Genomic DNA, 25,466 nt, shown 5'->3' with positions numbered 1-25,466 from the left:
ATGAAACTTAGAAATAGTGGTATAATACATATATGTTAGGCTATGGCATAGTATTAAAACAAAAACTACTTTTGTTTGTGTAACCCAAAGACTGAAAAAGATAGCTAGAAACCCCCCTGCATTCTTAAACTATCTTATCCAGATGAAGACTGCCGTGACCAGAGTTCTGGTGGAAGAATTTATTGCATTTCTGTTATCAGGGAATGTAAATCTTGGTGGTGCCAAGAAGATTGATCTATTGGTAAGGGGGAAAGAGAAAACTAAACAGAAGAACACCAAAGATCCTAATAAGAATGTATGAATATGTATGAGAATTTATGGATATGTAGTAGGGTTCTGTTTTTAAGGGACAATCCTTTGTTAGTAGGTGTGCTCTCTTGGCTGAATGCAGAGACATCCAGCTGTATTTGTACACTTTATTTTATTTTTATCTCCTAATTGTCTTTTTATTAAACTTTTAAATTTTATAAAAAAATTATGTGAACCTCGTTTTTCACATCAGCATCTGGAGTCCACCAGGAAGAATATGATGTTCATGTTGGTGACTGCTTCTTCACTCCAGCAGAGCCAATCCCTGGCAGCTCCAGACAGATGTGCCACTGGTCAAGGCTGGGCCAATTAGAAATAGTGGTGATGCCTCTGTGATAACATATTCAAGAAGATGAGGGGAAAAAAAAGTTTTTGTGCAGTTGTAATTGTGGACACAGTGGGGTGAGAACATGTGAGAGGAACAACTCTGCAGACAGCAAGGGCAGTGGAGAAGGAGGGTGTCAGTTTGAAAGACAGGTGTCTGCCAAGGGAGGCGGGAACCTCCCTTGGAATGGAAAATATGACCCCCTTCCCTCCAAATCATTATAATAATTTTGAACTTAGGGGGCTTTCAGGCAAAGATACAGGGAAAGGAATAACAGTTCTTTACTAGTGTATATATGTATAACAAGGCAAACAAACAACAACAATGGCAGCAACAACAAACAAAAGCAGGAACCCAGTAACAGTCTTTTCGGCTGCAGGCACTTTATCCTTTGGTGTAGTTATGGTCACAGCTGGCAGTGGTGCTGGTGGCTCCCAGCTGGGAAGGGCAGGTGCGATGATTCCCCAGCGGCTGCAGGGGGCGCTGTGGTGAGGGTTCAGTTGCATCTCCCTCGCGTGGTAATGGCAGACGGGCTGAGTGGTGAAAATGGACTGTAGCAGGAACCTTGGATCAGTGTCTGGAACGGCAGGACAGGCTCACCCGGGGTAGCAAGCAAGAAGTAGCTGAACCTCTGCAGCCGTAATAGGGAGTGCGGGGTGTCCCGGCAGGCAGGGGGTGCAGGTTAGAGTGCAGCAAAAAAGCCCCAAGCAGCGGCAGAAAGCAGCGGAGCTGGGCAGTGGCAAGCGGGCTCCGCAGCAGCAGCTGCGGCAAACAGCTGGGGTGACATGCCCTCTGAGAAGGGGGAGGGGGTCTGTCTTAGTTTAGGGTAAATTTAGGAGAGACCTTTTAAATGGGGTTCCCCCAGGAAAGTAAAATTGAAACGACCCTTCTCTTTAACGGGTTTGGGTAAAAGAGATTTCTTTGGAGAGAAGTGGAAAAAACTGTTTATTTAACAGAAATTAAATAATATTATACAATAACATTTTTCACTGTTCTATGGGATGGCAAATCTAGGAAGAAAAGTCCTTTTCATGTGGTGTAGCTCGGCTTGCTCAGGTTCTTTTCAGTCTCTCCGACACTGCCGAGGCCCAGGCCCCAGTGGGCCACAGGAGTGAGCTCCCAGGGTTTGTCTGGGTGTTTTTCAGTCTAGAGCAGGTTTGAAGAGATCTAAGAAAAAAGAAAAAAAAGTCCAGGGAACTCCTCTGCCTCAGTTAACTAAAACTAACTAAAAGCCAAAGAGAAGCTCTGTCTCGCTGTCTGTCCGTGCTGCAGACACTACAGTCTAGGAGCAGGATCTGGGGGAGTGATGTTTTTTTTCAACACAAACTGCGTGTTTCTTCTTCTCCTCCCTTCCCATTCAGAGCCAGTCTTAAAGGTGCAGAACTTAATGTATAACATAAACTAGGCGATTTGGGATACTAGTATCATAAAGTCACTCCAGGACAGGGTCGGGGTCCTGGTCTTTTCCCTGTGGCACCCAAACAGATGACAAGGGTCCTTTCCAGTGAGGCAGGGTGCCAATAAAGTTCCAGTTCAATGTCTGCTCTCACGAGCAAAAGCTCACCTATATGGCAGTGAGTTAAGAAAATTAGGAAATTAAGATTTTAACTAGAATAGAAGAAACATAAGAATATTCAAGGTAAAAGAAACATACAAAAATCTAAGGTAGGAGCAATATAGGTAGTTAATGATTACTAGATGTGGGTAGTTAGAAGTGAGAGGAATGACAGGTTTGTCTTTACAAACAAGCTGTGGATCTGTCGCTCTATTGGGAACAGCGAGAAGAACGACACAGACTCTCTTGTGAGTCGAACAGGAGAGTTCCTATCTCATTTATTACTTCAAATCTTCTTTTATAGACCGATACATGAAAGTACAGAAAAGTAAAACTCTTATTGGTTAGTAAACTAACACATCACCATCATTGGTCAGTGGTGTACACCACCCCTCGACTTTCTCTTGCAAGAAAACAAGGAACTGACAAACAGCACCTGCAAGGCTGTCTTCTATCTCTGAGGATTGTTTTAATTCCTCTTTATGATTTCCCAGGCCACTTTCTCAGGTGAGACTGAGAAAATTATGCAGCCTGCTATTCCCTAGGCACTGTGCTCCCTGTTTCATAGTTAGCATCCATATAGATCTGCTGATAAGATGAAATTATCATGGAGTGATAACAGAAACAATGGGATGGATTCCACTGAAAGATGAAAGAGACGCTGGGGAAGCACCATAAAATTCCATAAGAGTTAAGAATTAAGAAGGGATTATGCATTGGGGGGGGGGGTTATCTCAGGTATCAGGCATTCCAGGAAGTCTGTACCTCTCAAGTACCTCAGCCTATGGGGAAAGAAAGAAAGGGACATGAGGCCAGGAAATTAGGATAAAAAGGAGGCTGCACCCTCCAAAAATTTGAGAGACCCCAGGGGAATGCCCCATGGCCTCTCCCTTTATTTGAATAAAGTAAAAGGACTCCTCTGTCTCCTTTTTGGACATAAACTTCTGGTGTTTGTGGATTAATTTTCCTGACAGAAGCAAAGTTACATATCTTTTGCTTGTAGAAAGAAGGCAATGTAGTCAATGATTGCCAAGATGAAATTAATTGCCCAAGGATATATATAATTTACTTTTCTTAAGTTGTGTTTGTAGAAGGAGACAAGAAGGATGGACTAATGTGGAAAGGAAAGAACTATGTCTGCACTTGCAGGCAAGGAATCTGAACTATGTCAAAGAGAACCAGGAGAGCTGCCAACAAGACAGTTAAAAAGTTCAAGCCCGAGGAAGATTTTATTAAAAAATACCCCAAACCCATTACAAAAGAAAAACTGAGCATGGCCAGAGGGGCATGGAGCTCATTACCATAAAAGGCAGGAACAGGCAGAGTTAGGCAATGAATATGTGTTAGGAGTTGTGATGGATTGGCATTTAAGAAACAAAGGGAAACACCTAAGGAAGTGAAAGCTGCTGGAGGCTGATGGGAGTTTTCCCCCTGGCCAATAATGGGCCATTTCTGTGAATTGACAGTAGTTTTGACCATTGAAAAGTGAGATCAACCTGTGAACACCACCTTAAGACATAAGCCCAGGAATTTCTTGCTCTCTTTGGTTTCCGGCTTTGAAGAGGTAACAGGGCTCCAGTTCAGCCTCCTTCCCCCCCCCCCCCCCCAGGCCGATAAAGGCCATGGGGGGAGTGGGGCTGGCCGGAGCTCTGCGGTTCCCGGGGGGGATGGAGACTGTGAAGTGTCAGGACCCCCTTCTCGGAGGGCTCGCTGGGCCTTGTACAGCAGGCCTGCTGGGCTAGGCCGGTCCCTGGCTTGGCTGCAGTTTCTGCCACTGCCAAGTTTCGCCAGAGACTGCCGAGTAAGGGGAGGGAAAGCTATTGGCCTGTGGCGTGCTGAGATAGTGGCCACACTCCCCCAGAACAGCCATGGAAAAAATGTTCCATTGCAGACAGCTCCAGCTGCTGCCCTGGCAGAGATCACAGGACCATCCACAAGGCCTGGGCAAGATTTTAACTCTCTCACTACCCAGATGAGACTTGAAGATTAATCCTTTTTTCCAGAGAGAGGGGAAGAGAGAGAGTGATCAACATATAAAGAGGCAACATAAACTATCAAAGACAGTGAAAAAAGGAATTAAGCTTCAGATGGGGGAGAGAAATAAGGAGATGCTTTAATAAGCTGAAATATTCTTTTGCTAAAACTATGGAGATGGACAGTAGTGTTCTGAAAAAAAACTTGAATTCATGACAGAGTGTTTTGGGTGAAATGGAGTATTTCAAAGTGTGGATCTAAGCAAATGGTGAAGTAATTGTGATCTCTTGGAGTCTGGAATACAGAGTGTGTGCCCTTGTTTCTGATACTTAATTATAAGATCCAGAAAAACACTGAATTTCATATAACATGAAATTCATGAGCATGTTTTCATGGTGATACATGAGAACAAATGTTAAAGTTAGATAGAAAAAGCTAAAAGTGTAAGTATGTAGATTAGAAAATTTTCTTAAATCACTGGGTGAAAAAGTTAGTTTAGAGAACAAGAGACAAGATGGAGGATTTAAGGTGTTGTCCCTTGTCCCTTCTTTCTTCTTCATGTTCTTCTTCTAGAGGTTTTTGGGTAATAGTAAGTGATTGGTTAGAAAATGCCACAGTGCAGCATACAGAAGATGGGTCATTGGGTCATTAAGAAAAATAATATACGTGTCTATTGTTAATTGGGTAAAAATAAGTATAAAGATAAAAGAACTGCGTAGTTCAGGGCCATTTTATGCATCAGACACAAAGTGCGCGACAAGGCCTTGTTTGTACCATATGAAGAAAGAAATGTACCAGATTACAAAGAATTAACCTTGTGCAGCCAGCCTAGAAAGACCTGCCAAGTTTTGTGATGACCTTTTAATAAACACGAGAAACGAGATTCTAACCAGCTCGGGAGTTTTCTTCAAATCATAAGAACTAAGATAAGCCGGGCTCCCCACAAGGGAGGATCCCAAAAGAATTCAGTCCAAAGAAGGCTGAGAAATCCAGGAAGAGAAAGAAAAATACTGAAGAAATGCAGCAGAATAAGAGAAACAAAAAAAAGAGTTTTTAGAGAAAAGTTACATGATCCTATGAGATGCTGGAGCAAAAAAGGAGAAGTAATAGTCATTGAAGATTTGTGGCCCTTAAGAGACAAAGAGAAAACTTGTTTCCAGAGATGATCACAGAGACAGATGAAGAGAACTTTTGCCTTTGAATAACTCATCCTTAAAATGACACCCCTTGACCTATTGGCCCATGAACACACCTCAGAGTGCTGTGAAATGGGAGGAAAAGACTGATGGCAGAGTTTTCCGGGCGGCTGGCATCAGAGAAATAGAAAGCCATGAGAAAATGGTTTTCTTGTGAAAAACTCCATAGATTGACAGAAGAGAACTTCTTTTTCTCTACAAAGACTGATGAAAGACTATAGCAAAGTTGGGACTGTTTTAACCACCAGTTTTTTTTTTTGTCTGTGTTGTCATGTGAACAAGGGGAATGGTTGAGTAGTGGGGAAAAAGGGTTTCTGGAGGTTTTATTCTGGTTTCTTATTCTTGTAGTTTTGTTAATAAACTTTCTTTATTCCTTTTAAGTTTAAAGCCTGTTTTTCCCTTCTTCTAATTCATATCTCACAACAAAAAATGATTAAGTTTTCTAGTGATTTTTTAGCTAATGCTTTAAAACCATGACAGGTGTGTTGTGTAATCCTATGCATATGTAATTCTTGAGGGAAGAAATAGGGAACAAGGGGCAGTGGTGGGGTGTGCACGTCTTTGAGAGGTGACTCCATGTGCCGCCCGGCTATAATAAAACATACTACTTTCTAACTTTAAATAGTTGGAGAGTCCTTTGTCCGTGATATTACTGCTTCAGCAGGGGTAAACAGGGCAGGCCTGGGCTCTGGCAGGGGCAGCAATTCCACCCCCCCACAAGCAGCAGCTCAACCATCCTCCTCCAAAAACAAGTGAGAGAGAGCTAGGAGCTGCACACAACCCCCTTTTCCTCAGCCCAATTCTTGCGCTGTCTCTGCCCCTCCAAGAGAAACCCTCAGATAAGAGAAGTGCAGCCAGGTGCCCTCCTGCCCTGAGCTTGACAACTTTTGTCTCTCCTATGTATTGGTTATTATTGTTTTTTAGCGACAGGTGGGACAAAATTTTATGGGAGAAAGAAACAATAAGAAAAATCCTAAACCTCAGCAGAGCGGAAGGAGGTGTCTACAGCCTGTGGGGAAGACCATGGTGAAGCAGCTGTTCCCCTGCAGCCCATAGTGGACCATGGGGATGCAGAGATCCACCTGCATCCTGTGGAGGAGACCCACACCAGAACAGGTGGATGCCTGGGAGGAGGCTGTGATCCTGAGGGAGGCCCATGCTGGAGCAGGGTCCTGGCAGAGACCTGCAGACCCATGGAGAGAGGACCCCATGCTAGAGCAGCCTGTCCTTGAAGGACTGCACACCACTGAAGAGTGACCCATGTTGCAGCAGTTTGGGATGGACTTTTGCCTGTGGGATGGACTCATGTTAGAGAAGTTAATGAAGTACTATCTCCCATAGGAGGGACCCCACATTGGAGCAGTGGAAAGACACCTCTCCCTGAGCAGCGGAAAAAACATGATGAACTGACCATAACCTCAATTCCCTGTCTCCCTGTGGCACTAGGGAGGGAGGTAGAGCTGGGAAGGTGGGTGGGGTGGGGGGAAGGAAGGTGTTTTTAAGGGTCTTATTTTACTTCTCATTATCCTGCTCTGATTTTGTAAGTAATAAATTCACTTCATATCTCTAAGTTGAGGCTGTATTGTCCATGACAGTGTTTGGTGAGCCATCTGTCCCAGTCCTTATCTCAACCCATGAACCCTTCATTAAATTGTCTCCCCTGTCCAGCTGCAGAGGGGAGTGAGAGAGCAGCTTCAGTAGGTGCTTAGCATCTGACCAGCACCAATCCACTACAGGTCCCTTCCAACGCAAACCATTCTATGATTCTATGATATTATCCAGATTGGAGGAAACCAATGAAAAGGACCATCAATTCATTGCTGACACCATTGAACCACTCAAGGCAATGTTTGTTTAGTTCCCGGTTGTACTCAAACCCAATTGTAGGTATAACCTATGACAGGAAGATGAAAATGGTATCTTGCCTGCTGAGATTAGAAAGATAATTTGGGATAATGCCACTGAGTTTGGTGAATTTTACCTATAGCCCTGTCATGGTTTTAAACTGGTAACTAAAAAAATTACTTATTTCTTGCTGTGAGATATGGATTAGAACAAGAGCAAAACAGGCTTAAAACTTAAAAGGAATAAAGACAGTTTATTAACAAACTACAAGAATAAGAACACCAGAATAAACTTCTAGAATACTCTTTTATCTCCCACTACTTGATCATTTCTTTGTACACATGACAACATAGAGACAAAAAAAACTTTAGAACTTTGGTTGTTAAAAACAGTCGTAATTCTTGCTACAGTCTTTTTATCAGTCTTTATAGAGAAACAGAAGTCTCTTTCTGCTAACTTATGGAGTTTCTCACAAGAAAACTATTTCTATTATAGTTTTCTATTGCTCTGATGTCAGCTGCCCGGAAATCTGTCATCAGTTTTTCTCTTCCCATTTCACACCACTCTGAGGTGTGTATGGGCCATGAGTTTAGGGATGTCATTTTAAGGATGAGTTATTCAAAGGCAAAAGTCTTCTTCATCTGTCTTTGTGAGCTTTCCTGGAAAACAGTCTTCTCTTTGCCCCTAAGGCTTCAAAATCTTTACCCAGTTCCAGCAACTCACTGTATCACAAGTACTCTCTCTTTTGCTCAAAATCCACACTTTGAATACTTTATTCCTCCCAATACTCTGTCATGAATTAAAGGAGTCTTTTTAAACTACTATTGTCCATCTCCATAGTTTTAACAGAAAGATATTTCAGCTGTAAAGCATCTTCTTATTCTCTCTCTCTCTTATTTAAAACTTAACTCTTTTCCTCACTGTTTTTGGTGGTTCTATAATGTTTTCTTCATGTTGGTTGTCTCTCTTTCTCTGTCTTTCTGGGAAAAAGGAGTAATCTGTACGTTTTATCCAGGTAGTAAAAGAATTAAAAGCTTTAGAAAACTGCAAAAGTTCATGGTGTCAGGTTTCAGTCCAGCAACAGAACTTGAAAACTAAACCAGGCTGCCAGCTCTGCTTTCCTTTCCTCCCCCCCCCCTTCCGTCTTCTGCGGCCTTATCCGGCCGAGGGGGAGGGGGGGGGAGAGAGGAAGCTCGACAGAGCCTTGTTACCTTCTCAAAAGCCGGAAACAAAAGAGGACAAGAGAGCTCTGACTGTACTTCTTAAGGGGGTGTTCACAGGTTGAATTCACTTTTTAATGGTTGAAACTGCTGTCAATTTTAGAAATGACTGATAATTGGTCAGGAGAAAAAACTCCCATCAGCCACCAGCAGTTTCAACTTTCTTAGCTCTCAAAACCACGTTAAAGGTAAAGCTATCCCATGACAAGCCCAAACAATGATATGGTCACTGCCTTTGTGTTAACAGTGTTTAGTTCTAAGGTGTATGAAATTTATCCCATCATTGCCTTAGGATTAACTCACAATGGAACTATACTGTACCGTATGGAACATAGGATATGGACCCATAAAAAAGAAAACAAAAGGCAAACTATAGATGTTGACACATGCATTGTACAGGAACAATAGTTCATCTGTGAATAAAATACAGTTTTCTTGGTTTGAAAGATAGCTGTCTGCTCAGGAAGATGGGACCCTGTCTTGAAATGAAAAATGTAAACTCTGTCATTCTGAATTATTTTAATTTTGAAATTAAGGGGTTCTCAGGCAAAGATATGGGAATAGGAATAACAGTTCTTTACTAGGAAAATTAAAATAAAAATGTAGTCGTACAAAAAAAAAACACTGACAGGATACAACCTGACTCCCTGTTGGTCAGGGTGTTAGTTGCAGTCTGCTTAAATGGTGGCTGTAGTCTTTTTGGAGTGACAGATGTAGTTCTGTTGAAGTAATGATCTTGTAGAAGAGTGTCGTTTTCTTCCAAAGGTCTACTGGTGCTGTAGATGGGTCTGGTCTTTTGGGAATTCAGTGGAAAAAGGCTGCTTGTGGTGTTCTAAGTCTCAGATTATATCTAGGTAGGAATGCTTGGCTCCTCCCCCTGGATGGGGCATTTCACAATCAGGTGATGTAATTTTTTCAGTTATGCAGTGAGACTCAATGGCGCATTAACAGAAGATATTTCCCTGAAGGGAGGATGAGTCGTGGAAGAGATAAAGAACATTGTTCTACCTGGTTTTAACAGCTGGTCCATTATTAGATGATATCTCCCCAAAATTATGAAGGATGAGTCATGGAAGAGATAAAGAACACTGCCCCACTTGGTTTTAACAGATGGTAATAGAATACATACTTTAGTTACATCTTGCATTGCAACTTAAGACATCAATAAAGGCTCAAGTCATTTGTCTTGAAACCGAGCAAAACGTGTCATTTTGAGATTTGACCAGATGACAGCCCAGAAACCATGCTTGTGTATATAGGCAAGGGACGAGTTTGCTTGAGAATACTTTGTGACTATGTAGTTGTAGATGGTCAGTTGATAATAATTAAAAATCATTCTAACTTTTGCATTTGTGAATTTGTTCAGGTAAAGGGTTATGATTTTACTTGTTCAACCCTGGTGTTGTAAATAACTAGGTAGTTATTGGCTTTCGCTATTATGTCTTGGCTTTTGCAAATTATTATTAATGACAATGATTTTTATATAGTAGAGTTTGTAATCACTTTTAAATGCTTTTGCTATAGGATAATTTGTCAGCTTTTTTGTGGCCAATGCACTGGTCCCTGTGTAGCTTGTTCTAGTGGTTTAGATTTTCCAATTTGAGCTTCCTGGCTAATGCACTAAATAATGTGATGGATTTCAGCACTGGACAAAAATCACCAGTGCACTTACTCATATCTTGCTGTGAGATATGGATTAGGAGAAGGGCAAAACAGGCTCAAAACTTAAAAGGTATAAAGAAACTTTATTAATAGAACAAAAGGAATAAGGAGAATCAGAATAAAACCTCCAAAACACTTTTTCTCCCCCTGCCCAACTTCTTTCTTTTCCCAGCTGACAATGTAGAGACAAAACCTGGGATGTTAAATCGGTTACTAACTCTACAATAGTCTTTCATCAGTTCTTGTAGGGAGAGGAGTTTTCTCTTGCCATGCCATGGAGATTTCTCCACAAGAAACAGTTCTTTCATGGCTTTTCATTTCCATGAATAGCAGCTGCCCAGGAAAAGTTCTGCCATCATTAAATTCCTCCCATTTTCACAGCCTTCCTACAACTGTGTCCATGGGCCATAAACTCATGGGGTATTATTTAAGGATGAGTTGTTCAAAGGCAAAAGTTGTCTTCATCTGTCTCTGTGATCATCTCTGGGAACAGAGGTTTTCTTCTTCTCTCCCTGGGGGCAAAGAGTCTTCATCACTCTCATCTCTCTCTCTTTCTCTCTCTCTCTCTGTTCAAGCTTCTCATGGGATCACAGCTACTACAACATCTGCTTGGCTTTATCAATGGATGCCTCTGCTCACATCTACAGTTTGAATAATTCATCCCCCTATACTGTCTCATGAATTAAAGGGGATATTTCAGTGTATCATTGTCCATCTCCATGGCCTTATTAAAAGAATTTTTCAGCCCAAAACTAAGGCATCTCCTCATTCACCTTCGATCTAGGGCTTGAATCTTCACTGACCTCAGTGTCTTCACGTTGTCTTCTACGTGTCCTCACTTTGTTGATATATTTTATATATTAGTAAAGGCCTGTATGCACAAACCAGCCTTTGAAATAAGTCGTGATATTAAAGGCTAAAGTCCTTGAAACCTTCCTGCAGAAGAGAGAGTAAAGCAAAACAATATCCTTGTGTGTAGGAGAAAAAATGTAAACCTGTGTGTGTTAGCCAATAGTAGCTTGCTTTGCCTGCGGACCCTGTAAAACCCTATAAAAGGTGTGCTAAAGATAGAAATAAACGGTGTTCATGTTTACTTCTGTGAAGGCTGGTGAATAAGCTGGCGGTCTCTCAAAATCACTTTGTCTTTTTCTCTCACCCGAAGGGAGAATTGTGGTCTGCAGGTCTTATCTGTACACTGAAAGGGTTAAATCTTGCCAGGCCTGCAGATGGTCATGGGCAGCGGCTGCAGCAGTCATGACAATAGATTTTCAGGCAGCCACTGGAGGGCGGGTGGACCTGGCTCAGCCTGGGGCCATTGGTGCGGGCTGGGGGGGCTTAGTGTTGGCAAGATGTTAGCAGCTGTGGCCCGGCCCAGCCTGGGGCCAGGGCCCAGCATCTTCCATGCCCCACCCAGGGGCTGCTGGGGTCTGGACCGGCCCCCCCTTCCCCAGGCCACACAGGCCGTGGGGGAGCAGGGCCAGCCTCACCAGAGTTCAGTTACCTTCTGAAGCTGGATGCTAAGAGAGATTTCCCAGGCTTGCTGTTTTTAAAATGTGGATCTCACAGAGGTGGATCTAATTTCTAAATGCTTCATAATGTTGTCAGTTCTCAGAACTAGCTAGCTATTGGCCTTTCCCAGGCACAGAGGAATCTCCCAGCAGGTTGTCTCTGAGAAATCACTTCTGTGGGTAGTTTCTTACTTCTTACCCAAATGTCAATCAATGCAAAACCAGCACACTTGTATATTTTAGTGTGATAAACATATAGTTTAGGCTTTCACAAAATATTAAAGTGGGTGCTATGTGTTGTGCATTATAATGTTAACTTTTGCAGAAGTAGATGAAGTTGTAACTACTGCTGTTATTTTTGTAATAGCTGACAATAGTGAGAATAACTCAGATAAATTTGTGAAATAGCTGATGCTGATTTAAAGTACTTGTGGAAATAGCTAAAACTGTCTTCATGGTCAGATAACATTTGAGGAATGGATGTAAAAGACTCCTGCCATTGACCCTTTGACTGTCAATCACTGTTGCCTGCTGAAACCACAGAAGTGAGGCACAACTGAAAATCACATCCACGATTACTGCACATACTCTAAAAAGATGAGTCAGGGGTCGAACCAAGCTAAAGAATTCCCAGAACATGTAAAGGAGTTGAAAGAAATATTTGAATATGTATAATCTTTATAAATATATATTTGACCAATGCTATAGAAAAAGTATATAAGTAGAGTTGCTATGGTTAGCCAGTGTGAAACAGAAATTAAGAATTAGGAATCAAGCATAAAGAAGTGCTTTGACTAGAAGAGGGGGCTGCCAACCCCTACGGAATGCTTACTGCTCCCACAAGAGCAAGAAGGGACCAAGACTACAAGATAAGATGAAGAGCTAGAATACAAAAACAGGATGCAAGGACAAAGGCACCACAGGATAATGAGATTCTTTGGACCCCTAAGCCGGAAGAAATGGTATCAAAGTTCCAAAGGTGGTCAAAGGACTAAAAGGAACATGAGTAAGGATACGAGGTGAAAAGTTCAACTTGTGGGAAATGGAAAAAATGGAAAATTCTACAGATTCTGAAGGGTTCAATCTGTAGCCTTAGAAAGAGCTTAGGTTAATGTAATGATGAAGGTACACAGACAATGGATAGAGATATTATAAACTTATGTCTCTATAGTTATAAGTAAGAAATTATATTAAGTAAAATAGTTTGAAGTTTGAACTGTAATAGTGTGATTTATAGAGTAGGTTAGAGATCTAGAAACTGTAATAGAGGTGTGTGTATGAGTATGTGACCTGTCAGCTTAGTGGCTAAGAGAGAGGCAGTGCAGCAAAATTAAGCAAAGGTGATAGGTTAATAAGTAGAAACAAATTTCGTATCAACTGTTTATTGGACCAAAAGATTATATACTGCTGTGTGAAGAAGAAACCTGTGACTGCCTTGAGCTATGGCTGACTTGTTGCTCCTCTAAACCTCACACCTTCAGACTGAAATGTTATCTGGCTTACTTGAGCAATAAATCATCTCAAGGCATGGTGCTCCCATTCCTCGTTATTCATCTCGTCAAAACTGAGGAGTAAACCTCTGATTTCATCCCAAAGTCCCCCAGACAACCACCAAAGTGACCAACAATGAGCAGTGTGCAGCCACAAAGAGGCGCGGAGCTAATTTTAATATGAAGCAGGGACAGGCAGAGTTAGGAAATGAATATGTATTAGGTGTATTGTGTAACCCTACTTTGTAAAGAATAAAAGGAGAGGGGAAAGTCTTCGGGGTATGCATGTCTTTGGAGGAGCTTACCCATATGTACCTCAGTGCTGAGTAAATTCAAACCTGCTCTTATAACTTCCTCTGTGAGTTATCAAGTTTTCTTTCCGCATATCATTTTGGTGAGCCAGCCAGGAGAATCTTTGTCTGGCCATGGGAGCAGCCAAGGAGCGGATTCCCTGGCGCACCCCCAGGACCTTCCCAGGAGGGTCCCTGAACCTCGGTTCGCTCACCGCGGAGACAGACAATGACCTGCTGGCATTGCAGATAAAGGTATGCATTAAATATCAAGGAAAGGGCTGCTGATAAGTCGTACAGAGATGTCTGACACACAGCACAGTCTCAGTGGGCTTGCAAGCAGCTGGCCAGGAGGGGGCCGGAGACAGAGGGAGGGGGAATCAATCTCTCGCCGATAGTGTGGCTGATGGGGGGGGTTCGCTGAGCTGATAGAGCAGCCTGGTAGCGACTCTGGGGGTAAGTCGAGCAAACCTTTGTTTTGCATCTATTTTGTGTGAATGCTAAGTCCGGACATGTTGAATCATTGACTGTGTTCAGTGAGTGAATGAGCAAGTGAAACGCACCAGAGGTGCGGAGCGATTGTGGAGCTCTATCCATGTTTCTGACCTCGGGCGACTGAAGCGGCTGGAGAAAAGTGAAGAGACTGGGGTCAGTGTGGGGAAAATCCAAGTGTGAGCAAGGAGTGTTGTGCTTGAATGCAAAGTGGTTAGCATTTGTTTTAACCGTGGATAGACAAATTGAAGGAGTCTATCCTCAGCAGTGATTTGGACTTGATCCCTGGGAATCGATTGACCCAATGAATCATTGGAGAGAAAGAGGGAATGAATGGGTCTATCTAGAAGGAATATACAAAACATCTGCAGGGATATTGCTGGCCTTGGACTGGGAAAAACCGGCAGTACTGACCCTGAGTATTCCAGGGGAGGTGAATGGGATAGCTTGTGGGAGATTAGAGCTGTCAGAGGATCAAGGGATTGGCATCTGGTGTGGGTTTTATTGCAGTGTGGAGATTGTGAAAGAAGTTGGTATTGTTGCTCTAATAACCAGCAGGGCATATGCCCCACGTGTGAAATGAAAAATCATCCTAATCAAGTTGATATTGAGCCTAAAACTCTGAGGTTGTTGTGTGGAAAGTCACATTGGGTGCCCACAAATTGGGATTGTGTGTAGGAAGAGTACTGGGAAGAGACAGTGAAATTGTGTGAGGAAAAGTTTGGGTGGAAACAGGACAGAACAAGAAGAAGGAAATAATGGGAACTGGACAAAGTAAAGAGATCCCTAAAGCTAGTCTACTAGGCTGTATTACTGCACATTAGAAAGATATTGCTGGACGTGGAGGAACTGAGAACAAGAGAGATCAGGTTCTGCAAAGACTGGTGGCCATTATATAAATTGGATGATGGCGCGAGGTCGCCACCTAGTGGAACTTTGGACTATAACATGCTGTTGCAATTCGCTGTTTCTTAGGAGGAAAGTGGACAGAGGTATCATATGCTGATATGTTTTTCTTCTTTCGAAATCACCTGGAATGGCAGAAGAACTGTGGGATCAGGACTCCACCTGACGCTCTGGTATTGGCCCTGGAGAAAGAGAATAAGACGAACAGAGGAAGGCTTAAGCGGTGTTGTTCAGCGTGTAGGATAGAGCAAAGATGTACAAAATCAGATAAGGTTTAACAAACTGTGGTCCAGGAACAAGATCTGGCAGACAATTTGCTTTAGCTTCCCCGCATAACACAAGAAAGGGATGAGGATGTGGACTCAGAGGTTACAGACACTCTTCTGATCGTGCACCAGACTAGACAACAGACACATACTACAGGCACCTCTGTGTGAGGCAGTGGGACCAGAGGGAGGAGTGGTATTGGTTAAAGTTCCCTTCTCCACAATCGATCGGAGTGGGAAAATGTTGCTAAAAATTACCACAGTGATCCAATTAAGACAATTAAACATCTGCAATATATAATAAAACAACACAATCCAGACTGGAGTGATATGCAATTATTATTGGATGCACCGACCGAGACAGAAAAACAATTAATTATAAAAACGGCAGGGGATCTGGCAGAAGATTATTATAAAACCCAAAAACTTGATGTGAAAGATTATTTCCCACTCCAAGACCCACAGTGGGATCCAAACAGATTAGCAGAATTGAGAAAGTTAGAAAGCTATCAGGAGTGGATCGCAAAGGGGATGGAAAGAGCCATCCCCAAAACTATAAATTGGTCAGCCTTATATGCAATCAGGCAGAGGCCCTCTGAGTCACCATCCGAATTCCTCGAAAAATTAAGAGATGCCATGCGCCGTCACACATCACTGGACCCTGGGTCTGAAGTAGGGATACAGCAGTTAGTTAATTTATTCTTGGGGCAGCCTACAGGTGATATAAGACGTAAACTTCAAAAGCTTTGGGGGACAGATGGGAGGAACTTAGGGACTTCTTTGGATGAGGCATGGAGAGTTTTTAGTAACTGGGAAGAAGGATATAAGTAAGGAGTGAGGAAGTCTGTAGCTGTTGTGAGAGAGAGAGAGAAAGACATAGACAGGGACCACCCAGACAAGGCCCATCCTGGCTGGGCAGAGATCAGTGTGCGATCTGTAAGAAATACGGTCACGGGAAAAATCAATGCCCAGAATGAAGAAGGGGTGGCCTTCCAGGAAAAGGGAGACTGGGAAAAGGGAAAAGTGCACATCTGAAAGAAGCTTGAGGAAGACCAGTAGATCTCACCCCAGAAGATCCACTGGTTATAAAATTGAAACTGGGGGGAAAAGGGAAAGAAGTGGAATTTCTGGTTGTCACAGGGGGAACATATTCAGCCTTGAATAAAACTTTGGCGCCTGTGGGGAAGTACTACATTACAGTAATAGGAGCAACTGGCCAACCTGAAAAAGCATATTTTTGCAAGCCATTAAAGTATAGACTTCAAAAGCAATGGGGCATTCATAAATTCTTATATCTGCCCAGCTCCTCATGACAACTTCTGGGGAGAGACTTGTTAGAACTATTACAAGTAACCACTAAATTTAAAAATGGGGAGGTTATTCTGGAGGTAAATGATGAGCAGTACATAGAGGCATTAAGTTTAATGTTGACAGCCATTCAAACAGAGGGAGAAATTAGCAACGAAATAATAAATCAAGTATTTCCTGGAGTGTGGGCCTCCAATGTACCAGGGAGAGCAAAAAATGCACTTCCTATATTAATCAAACTCAAGGAGGGAAGACAACCAGTTAGAATTAAACGGTACCCCCTGAAAAAGGAAGATAGGGAAGGAATTAGTCCCATAGTTGACAACTTTTTCCAATTAGGATTGTTAAAGGAGTGCCCGTCTGAGTTCAACACTCCCGTTTTGCCAGTCCAAAAACCTGATGGGTCATATCAGATAGTCCAAGATCTAAGGGCTGTCAACAAAATAACTGAGGATCTCTATCCCGTGGTCGCAAATCCATACACTCTTCTAACGTGACTAACACCTGAGCTAACTTGGTTTACGGTTTTAGACTTGAAAGATGCCTTCTTTTGACTCTGTATCCATGAGGACAGACAGAAAATTTTTGCATTTGAATGGGAAAACCCCAAAAGTGGGTGTAAATCCCAGCTTACATGGATGGTATTGCCTCAGGGATTTAAAAACTCTCTTACCCTGTTTGGGGAGCAACTTGCCAAAGATCTGGATTCCTGGGAGGCTCCCCCAGAAGAAGGAAAGATATTGCAGTATGTGGATGACATCCTCATAGCCACCCGGACAAAAGAGGCATGCATAGCCTGGACTGTAAGCCTGCTAAACTTTCTGGGACTTCAGGGATACAGGGTATCAAAGAAAAAGGCCCAGGTAGTGAAGCCAAAGGTAATTTATCTGGGTTATGAAATCAGTGCTGGACAACAGACGCTAGGGCAAGATCGCAAAGAAGCGATATGCCAAACCCCAAAACCTCAAACAGTGAAGGAGCTGTGAACATTCTTAGGAATGACAGGATAGTGCAAACTATGGATACACAGCTATGGGTTGCTTGTGAAACCTCTGTATGGGCTCATAACAAACGGGAACAGAGACCTCCAGTGGACAAAAGAGGCCACACAAGCCTTTCACCAGCTGAAGAATGCTCTAATGTCGACCCTGGCTCTCGGACTCCCAAACGTGAATAAACCGGTCTTCCTGTTTTCCATGAGAAGCAGGGAATTGCCCTGGGGATACTGGCCCAGGACCTGGGTCCGTACCAGAGACCAGTTGCTTACTTCTCCAAGCAACTAGATGTAACACCCAAAGGATGGCCGAGATGCCTCAGGGCCATTGCAGCTGTGGTGCTGAATATTCAGGGAGCATGAAAATTCACCTTGGGCCAGAAAATGACTGTATTGGTGTCTCACACAGTGTCTGTAGTCCTGGAAGTAAAGGGCGGGCACTGGCTTTCCCAACAAAGGTTCCTGAAATACCAAGCCATCATGGTAGAACAAGACGATGTAGAGATAGTGGTAACCAACATTATCAACCCAGCTTCTTTTCTTAATAAGACTCAAGGGGAGCCAGTACACCACGACTGCCTGGAGACTATCGAAGCCTCCTACTCCAGCCGCCCAGATCTGAAAGACACCCCGCTGGATGATGCAGAAACCTGGTTCACTGATGGGAGCAGTTACATCGTCAGTGGAAAGTGACATGCTGGGTATGCAGTTACCGCCTGCAAAGAGGTAATAGAATCTGGACCCTTGCCAACAGATACCTCTGCACAAAAGGTAGAGATCATCGCTCTAACCCGCATCCTGGAGATCACAAAGGGAAGGAAAATAAACATTTATAAAGACTCCAGATTGCATTTGGGGTTGTACACGCACGTGGAGCCATCTGGAAAGAAAGGGGACTGTTATAACTCACAAGGGAAAAGCATCAAACAAGAGGAGGAAATACTGCAGCTACTGGAAGCAGTCCAGCTACCTGAGCAGGTAGCAATTATGCACATTAAGGCACACCAGAAGGTGAGGTCAGAATTGGAGGAAAGGAATGAGCTGGCGGACAGAGGCAAAAGAAGTGGCTAAAGGTGAGATAATGATTGGGGGAGCTTTAATTCCCGATGGACAAGTCTCCCTTGAAGGTAAGCTAGTATATACCAGAAAAGATAGAAAGCTAATTCAGGGTCAAGGAGGAAAGTATAACCAAGAGGGATGGGCTATTACTGCAGAAGGGACAATAGTCATCCCTTCTCATCTGTTATGGTCACTAGTAAGGGAAGAGCACCAGAAAAAACATTGAAGAATAGATGCCCTGTATAGCTATCTAATTGAAAAGATTACTGGCAGAAACTTATACTCTACTGTCATTCAGGTAACCCGGCTGTGTTAGATTGACATTTAAGGAAAACAAAGGGAAACACCTAAAAAAATAGTTTAGGCTGCTGGAGGCTGATGGGAGTTTTTCTCCTAGCCAATAACTGGCCATTTCTGAAAATTGACAGTAATCTTGACCATTGAAAAGTGAGATCAACCTGTGAACACCACCTTAAGACCTAAGCCCAGAAATATCTTTGTCTCTGTTTCTGGCTGTGAAAGAGAGCAGAACTCCAGCTGGCCCCCCGGTTCCTGCTCAGGCCATACGGCCCAGGCGGGAGCTGGGCTGGGCCTGCCGCAGTTCCCGAGCCAGGAGATGGGGCCTGTGGGGCTTCTCTAGGGCCCAGGCTGGGCCAAGCTCTGCTGCAGCCTCTCTGAAAGCCTTCAAAGTGGCTGAAGTTTTTCTCAGGAGGGTCCTTAGCTCCAAGCGCCGCTGAGCTGAAACCTGGCACCATTAACACCTCCGGCTTGAGCAAGACTAACTCTTTTACTACTCAGATGAGACTTGCAGATTTAATCCTTTTTTCCAGGAAGAAGGCAAGAGAGAGTGATCAACAGGTAAAGAGACAACTTAAACTATAAAAAACAGTAAAGAAAGGAATTAAGCTTCAGATGGGGGAGAGAAATAAGGAGATGCTTTAATACGCTGAAATATTCTTCTGTTAAAGCTATGGAGATGGACAATAGTGTTCTGAAAAAACTCCTTTAATTCATGACAGAGTATATTGGGGGGAATGGAGTATTTCAAAGTGTGGATTTAAGCAAATGGTGAAGTAGTTGTGATCCTATGAGATGCTGGAACAAAAAAAGAGAAGTAATAATTGAAAATTTGTAGCCTTTAAGAGGCAAAGAGAAAACTTCTGTTTCCAGAGAGGCTCACAAAGACAGATGAAGAGAACTTTGGCCTTTGAATAACTCATCCTTAAAATGACATCCCTAGACTCAAGACCCATAACACACCTCAGAGTGATGTGAAATGGGAGGAGACAACTGATGCCAGAATTTCCGGGTGGCTGGCATCAGAGAAATAGAAAGCCATGAAGAAAATTATTTCCTTGTGAAAAAAAACTCCATAGATTAGCAGAAGACGACTTCCTTTCCTCTACAAAGAATGATGAAAGAACTATAGCAAAATTGAGACTGTTTTAACCACCAGGATTTTTTTGTGTCTCTGTTGTCATCTGAACAAGGGAATGGTTGGGTAGTAGGGAAAAAAGGTTTCTGGAAGTTTTATTCTGGTTTCTTATCCTTGTAGTTTTTGTTAATAAACTTTCTTTGTTCCTTTTAAGTTTTAAGCCTGTTTTGCTCTTGTTCTAATCCATATCTCACAGCAAGAAATAAGTAAGTTTTCTAGTAATTTTTTTAGTTAATACTTTTAAACCACGACACCGGCAGTGTGACATTTGCCTCCAGACTAAACTCAAGAATACTCCCAAACCAAAACTTGGTCAAATTGGAAAAGGCCAACAGCCTGGACAACAGTAGCAAATTGACTTTTCAGAACTCCCAAGAAAAGGGGGTTATAGATATCTGCTGGTGTTGACAGATACATTTTCAGGGTAGCCAGAGGCTTTTCCCACCAGAACTGTCTCGGTTTTGGAAGACAGGTGTCTGCTAGGAGCCTCCCTTGGAATGAAAATGTAGATCCCTCTCCCTCTGAATTATTATAATTTTGAAATCAAGGGGCTCTCAGGCAGAGATCTGGGGATAAGAATAACAGTTCTTTACTAGGATGTATAATGAAGCAAGCAAACAACAATAACTACAGCATTAGCAACAAAACAGAACCAGGGAGCCCGTGACAGCCTTCTCGACTGAGATAGGAAAGGATGGAGGACAGACTTTGCTTCACAAACCTCCTTGGGCAGTCAGTCCCAGTGCTCCTGCAGGGCTCTGAGGAACACTTAGCTGGAACAGCAGGAATGAGCAGAGATCTCGGGCCAGTGGCTGAGGTGTATCAGCATCTCCGAAGCGGTGCCTGGCACTGCCGCATGTCCTGGCAGGACAGGGGGTGCGAAGTTCACCAACGAAGAAGGAAGAAGAAGCAGCAGCAGCTCCATCTGGGTGATGGTGAATTCCCTTCTCTATGCCGCAACAGCTCCCAGCAAAGTGTCCTTTTCTCAAGCTGAAGAAAACCAGTCAGTCCCCAGCTGCCCCCGCCCTCCCTTTTTCCTGTCCCCCATTCTCCCCTGGGCCCAGCTGAACTCTTTGTGTTTCTCAAGCACCCACTAAGTACCAGCAGTCAGGTTTTCCCTGCAACTATTGGGTTAAAATTCCACAGGTGAGCCAGAACTAAAGGAAGGACACCTAACCCCTAACAACTGCCAAAGCCCGGGTGGTAACCTAAGTATTGTTACAAGAAGTAATACCGCACTTCGGAGTTCCAGCCACAATATCTTCAGATTGGGGGCCACACTTTATCTCAAAAATAGTACAAAAAATCAGTCGTCACCTGGGCATAAACTGGGAGCTCCATACCCCTTATTGTCCACAGTCAAATGGTCAAGTGGAAAAAATAAATCTTTTAATTAAACCGCAAATCATGAGGCTAGGACAAGAAGCTAATTTACCCTGGCCTTAATCTCTCCCACTGGCATTGATGCAGATCCAAACCAAACCTAGAGCCGAAGAGAAACTACGTCCCATTGAAATGCTTTATGGGAGACCATATAGAGTGCAAAAGGGATTGTCTACCCAAGTGGAAGAAGAGAAGCTCACTGCCTATATGATAGCCTTATGCAAGCAGCTCAGAGCAATTGAGAAACATGTGGCTGGAACTCAGAGCAGAGGGCTGGATGGGCCAGTGCATGACATACAGCCTGGAGATTATGTGTATGTTAAATCTCTTACAGAAAAAACTTTGGAGCCACAGTGAGAAGGACCGTTCCAGGTGCTTCTCGTCACCTTCACCACAGTTAAGATCATGGAACAAAGTGCTTGGATTCATCATTCTCGAGTGAAGGCGGCTCCAGAAGCCCCTTAGAAAGTAACACTGGGTGACAATGAACTGAAATTAAAACTTACTTGAACAAAATGAGTATGTTATAGTTGGGAATATTCCATTATTTAGCTTGCAGGAACTTAGTCAATAAAATTGTTTTGTTTGTTTTGTGTGTAGCTATAGGTGTAATCCAAGAATTGGAAAGCACCTCTAGCCAGAAAAATGCTGAATGACCTTGGTCCCAAGCTTTCATTCAATACAGTGGATTCATGAGAAAATATTCTGATATAAAAGATGTAACCGTATCAACTGTGGTCATGCATGAAAACTGGATATATGAAGAGCAAGAATGGCAAAGGCAAGCGCTGTGGTCCCTTACAAGGGACTGTACGAGAAGTAATCAGAGTAGGATGCTGGATGATTAATAAGATTAACCATGAAAAAGCAATTCAAATTAGTGTTTCAACTTATCCCACAAGCAAGCACCAGGAAATCTGTAATCATCTAAGTGAATTAGATTGTTGGTATAATTTTACGTTAGTACAGACGGTGGATGTAGTTTGCCTTTGGATTCATGGTGCTATTGGGCTCACATTCAAATTTAAAATAAAAGCCATACCTATTGCAACAACCAAATCAACTGCAACCCAAGCTCAGACCACACCACCTAAAATTGAACCTAAAATTTATGAAGTTGGCCCATATGTAATAAGGAATATGGGACAACAACAACTGTTATTTAACCCAGAGTGGTCTCTCAAGCGTATTGAATTACTAATGCAAACTAACATCTCTGAGATTCAGCCAGCCTGCTCCTCTTTCCTAAAGACATCATCTGAGGGCTGGGTAACATGGTTACAAAAGCAGATACACTTCAGGGGCAGAATGAGAAGATACTTAACTGGAATATTAGGAACAGGGTTGGGGGTATTAAATGGAATTGATTCAGAAATATTAATGAATAAATTAGCCACTACCACAAGTGATTTGACAAAACTGAAACAGCCCCTATAATCCTCTTTATTAGCACTAGGAACTAACCAATGGGAAGTTTCCAAAATATTACCAAGGTGGAAGGAAGCTGGGGACCAGGACCACAAGCTAATAATAAAAGCACTAAATATTGCCCAAAATAATGTGTCATTAGCCCTCAGCTGCATACAGGCACAATTATGGATACAATCAATAGTCACTTCAGTAATAAGGGAAGGAAGTGAAGGTGCTTTTCCAATTGAAATTCGGAAAATTGTCTGCGACAATGCAAACAATTTAGAAAGAAAACTTCAGTCTTGGTGGACTCTGATAAATTTTGCATATGACCCTACCACCGAAATAGCTACTGCTTTCGTGCTGACTATACGCAATGCCACAATTTACAGTATCCACCCTATTATTGCATTAGGATTGAATCGTGAAGGGACAGTGCTCTACCCCTCGGAGCATAGAGCATGGGCCCGGATGATGAATGGGAGGTGGCAAACTGTGAATTTGGAATCTTGCGTTACCCGGGAACAACAAGGGTTTATCTGTGAGGCTAACACAATTGATGCACAGGACATATGTTTAGACACTGAGCAAAGCATCTGCCACTTTGAGATTAATCCTGATACTAGTCAGAAGAGTGTGCTTGTATATATTGGCCTAGGCTGTGTATGTCTAAGAACTGCGTGTGTTTCTGTAGAAATAGATGATAACAATGTAACCTTGCCTATTAGGAACCATTCTAATTTTTGTATTTGTAATTTTGTTAAAATTGTAGGGTGTAATTTTTTATATTCGGCACCGGTTACATACCACCAGTTGATAAGATCGAACTATACAATATACCATAAATTATCACCTACACCCATTGGAATGAACCTGACATTAGTAAGACAGCTAATGAACCACCAAGACTTGGCAAGAATACTGAAAGAGATCCAGGAAAATGGGCAAAAGACTCTGATTACCGTCTATCATGATATAAAGGAGATAAGCAAAGTATTACAAAGGGTAAACCAAGACACAAATCATCACTGGTGGGATGCACTCTTTGGATGGTCACCAACTGCAACTGAGATTTTGAACACACTTTGCCACCCTATCATTGTCATACTGGCATTAGTAGGTGTAAGTCTAGTGCTATCAATTGTAATGCTTGTTTGGAACTGGAGGATGTTAAAACAGATGGCAGTACTAACTTCCCTAGCAGCAGCATATGGTAATGCAATGAGGGATACATACCAAGGAGAGCAAGCTGTCGAGGTAGACTGAAAAAGAAAAGGCATTAGTATTGCTAAGTAAAATAATTTACTGATTTTCTAGAAAAGGGGGGACTGAAACAGAGAAACTAAGAATTAGGAAATAAAGAAACGCTTGACTAAAAGGGGGGTTTGACAAAAATCGTACCTTGACACCCTGATCCACAAGAACAGGAAAAGGGTCAGACTGCAAGATAAGGAGCTAGAATACACAAACAAGATGCAAAGACAAAGGCACCACAGGATAAAGGGGATTCCTCAGATCCTAAGCCGGAAGGAATGGATTTAAAGTCCCAAAAGGCGGCCAAAGGACTGAAAGGGGCATGGAGCTAATTGTAATATGAAGTGAGGACAGGCGGGGTTAAGAAATTAATACGTATTAGGCATATCATGTAAACCTAGTCAGTAAAAGATAAAAAGGGAAAACCAAATCAAAAAGGTGTGCATGCTTTTCAGAAGAGATATCCCCCATGCACCTCAGCGCTGAATAAATTCATACCTGCTCTTATAACTACTCTGCGAGTTATAGAGTTCTTTTCCGCATATCACTACCTTGGATTTCCAGAGGGCAGACTTTGGCCTGTTGAGGACACAAGTTCAGAGAGTCCCCTGGGAAAGAGTCCTTAAAACCAAAGGGATCCAGGAAGGCTGTACATACTTTAAGAAGGAAACCTTAAAGGCCCAGGAGCAGCCTGTTCCTATGTGCTGAGGGACTCACCTGACTGAATAGGGAGCTTTCACAGGAACTCAGGGAAAAAAAACACTTATGACTTTTGGAAGAAGGGTCAGGACACTCAGGAAGCATACAAGGATGTCATTGGGTCATGTAGAGAGAAAATTAGAAAGGCAAAAACTCAGCTAGAACTCAACCTGGCCACAGCTGTGAAAGATAATAAAAAGTACTTTTATAAATACAGCACCAACAAAGTGAGGGCCAAGGAAAATCTCCACCCAGTATTGGATGTCAGGGGAGAACATTGTCACCAAGAAAGAGGGAAAGGCTGAGGTACTTAATGCTTTCTTTGCCTCAGTCTTTAACAGAAAGACCAGTTATCCTCAGGGCAGCCAGCTCCCTGAGCTGGTAGGGACCGGGAGCAGAACAGATCCCCTGTGATCCAGAAAGAAGCAGTTAGTGACCTGCTGAGACACTTAGACACTCACAGGTCTATGGGGTCCAATGGGATTTATCTGAGGGTACTCCTCCTTTTATGACCAGATGACCCGCTTAGTGGATGAGGGAAAGGCTGTGGATGTATCTACTCGGACATCAGTAAAGCCTTTAACACTGTCTCCCACAGCATCCTCCTGGAGAAGCTGCAGCCCACGGCTTGACAGGTACAGTCTTCGCTGTGTTGAAAATGGGCTGGATTTCCAGGCCCAGAGAGTGTTGATGAATGGAGTTATATCCTGCTGGTGGCTGGCCACAAGTGGGGTTCCCCAGGGTTCAGTATTGGGGTCAGCCCTCTTTAATATCTTTATTGATGATCTGGACCAGGGGATTGAGTGTACCCTTAGTAAGTTTGTAGACGACACCAAGTTGGCTGGGAATGTCAATCTGCTGGAGGGCAGAAAAGCTCTGCAGAGGG

The 25,466-nt window shown here is 42.9% G+C and overlaps 1 protein-coding gene across 1 annotated transcript in view; it reads right to left on the bottom strand.

Annotated features, from left to right (window-relative positions):
- LOC131592110 (amyloid-beta A4 precursor protein-binding family A member 1-like) overlaps positions 1-17,112 on the bottom strand; it is a 41,047-nt gene extending 23,935 nt beyond the window's left edge. The window contains 1 exon segment of the mRNA XM_058863386.1: positions 17,020-17,112. Within this exon segment, the coding sequence (XP_058719369.1) occupies positions 17,020-17,112 (93 nt within the window).
- Between the last annotated feature and the right edge of the window lie 8,354 nt (positions 17,113-25,466).

This window comes from Poecile atricapillus, chromosome W (genome assembly GCF_030490865.1).
Source record: "Poecile atricapillus isolate bPoeAtr1 chromosome W, bPoeAtr1.hap1, whole genome shotgun sequence".
Lineage (NCBI taxonomy): Eukaryota > Metazoa > Chordata > Aves > Passeriformes > Paridae > Poecile > Poecile atricapillus.
Note: the sequence above shows the minus strand (reverse complement) of the source record. Positions and strands in the feature narration are given on the sequence as shown.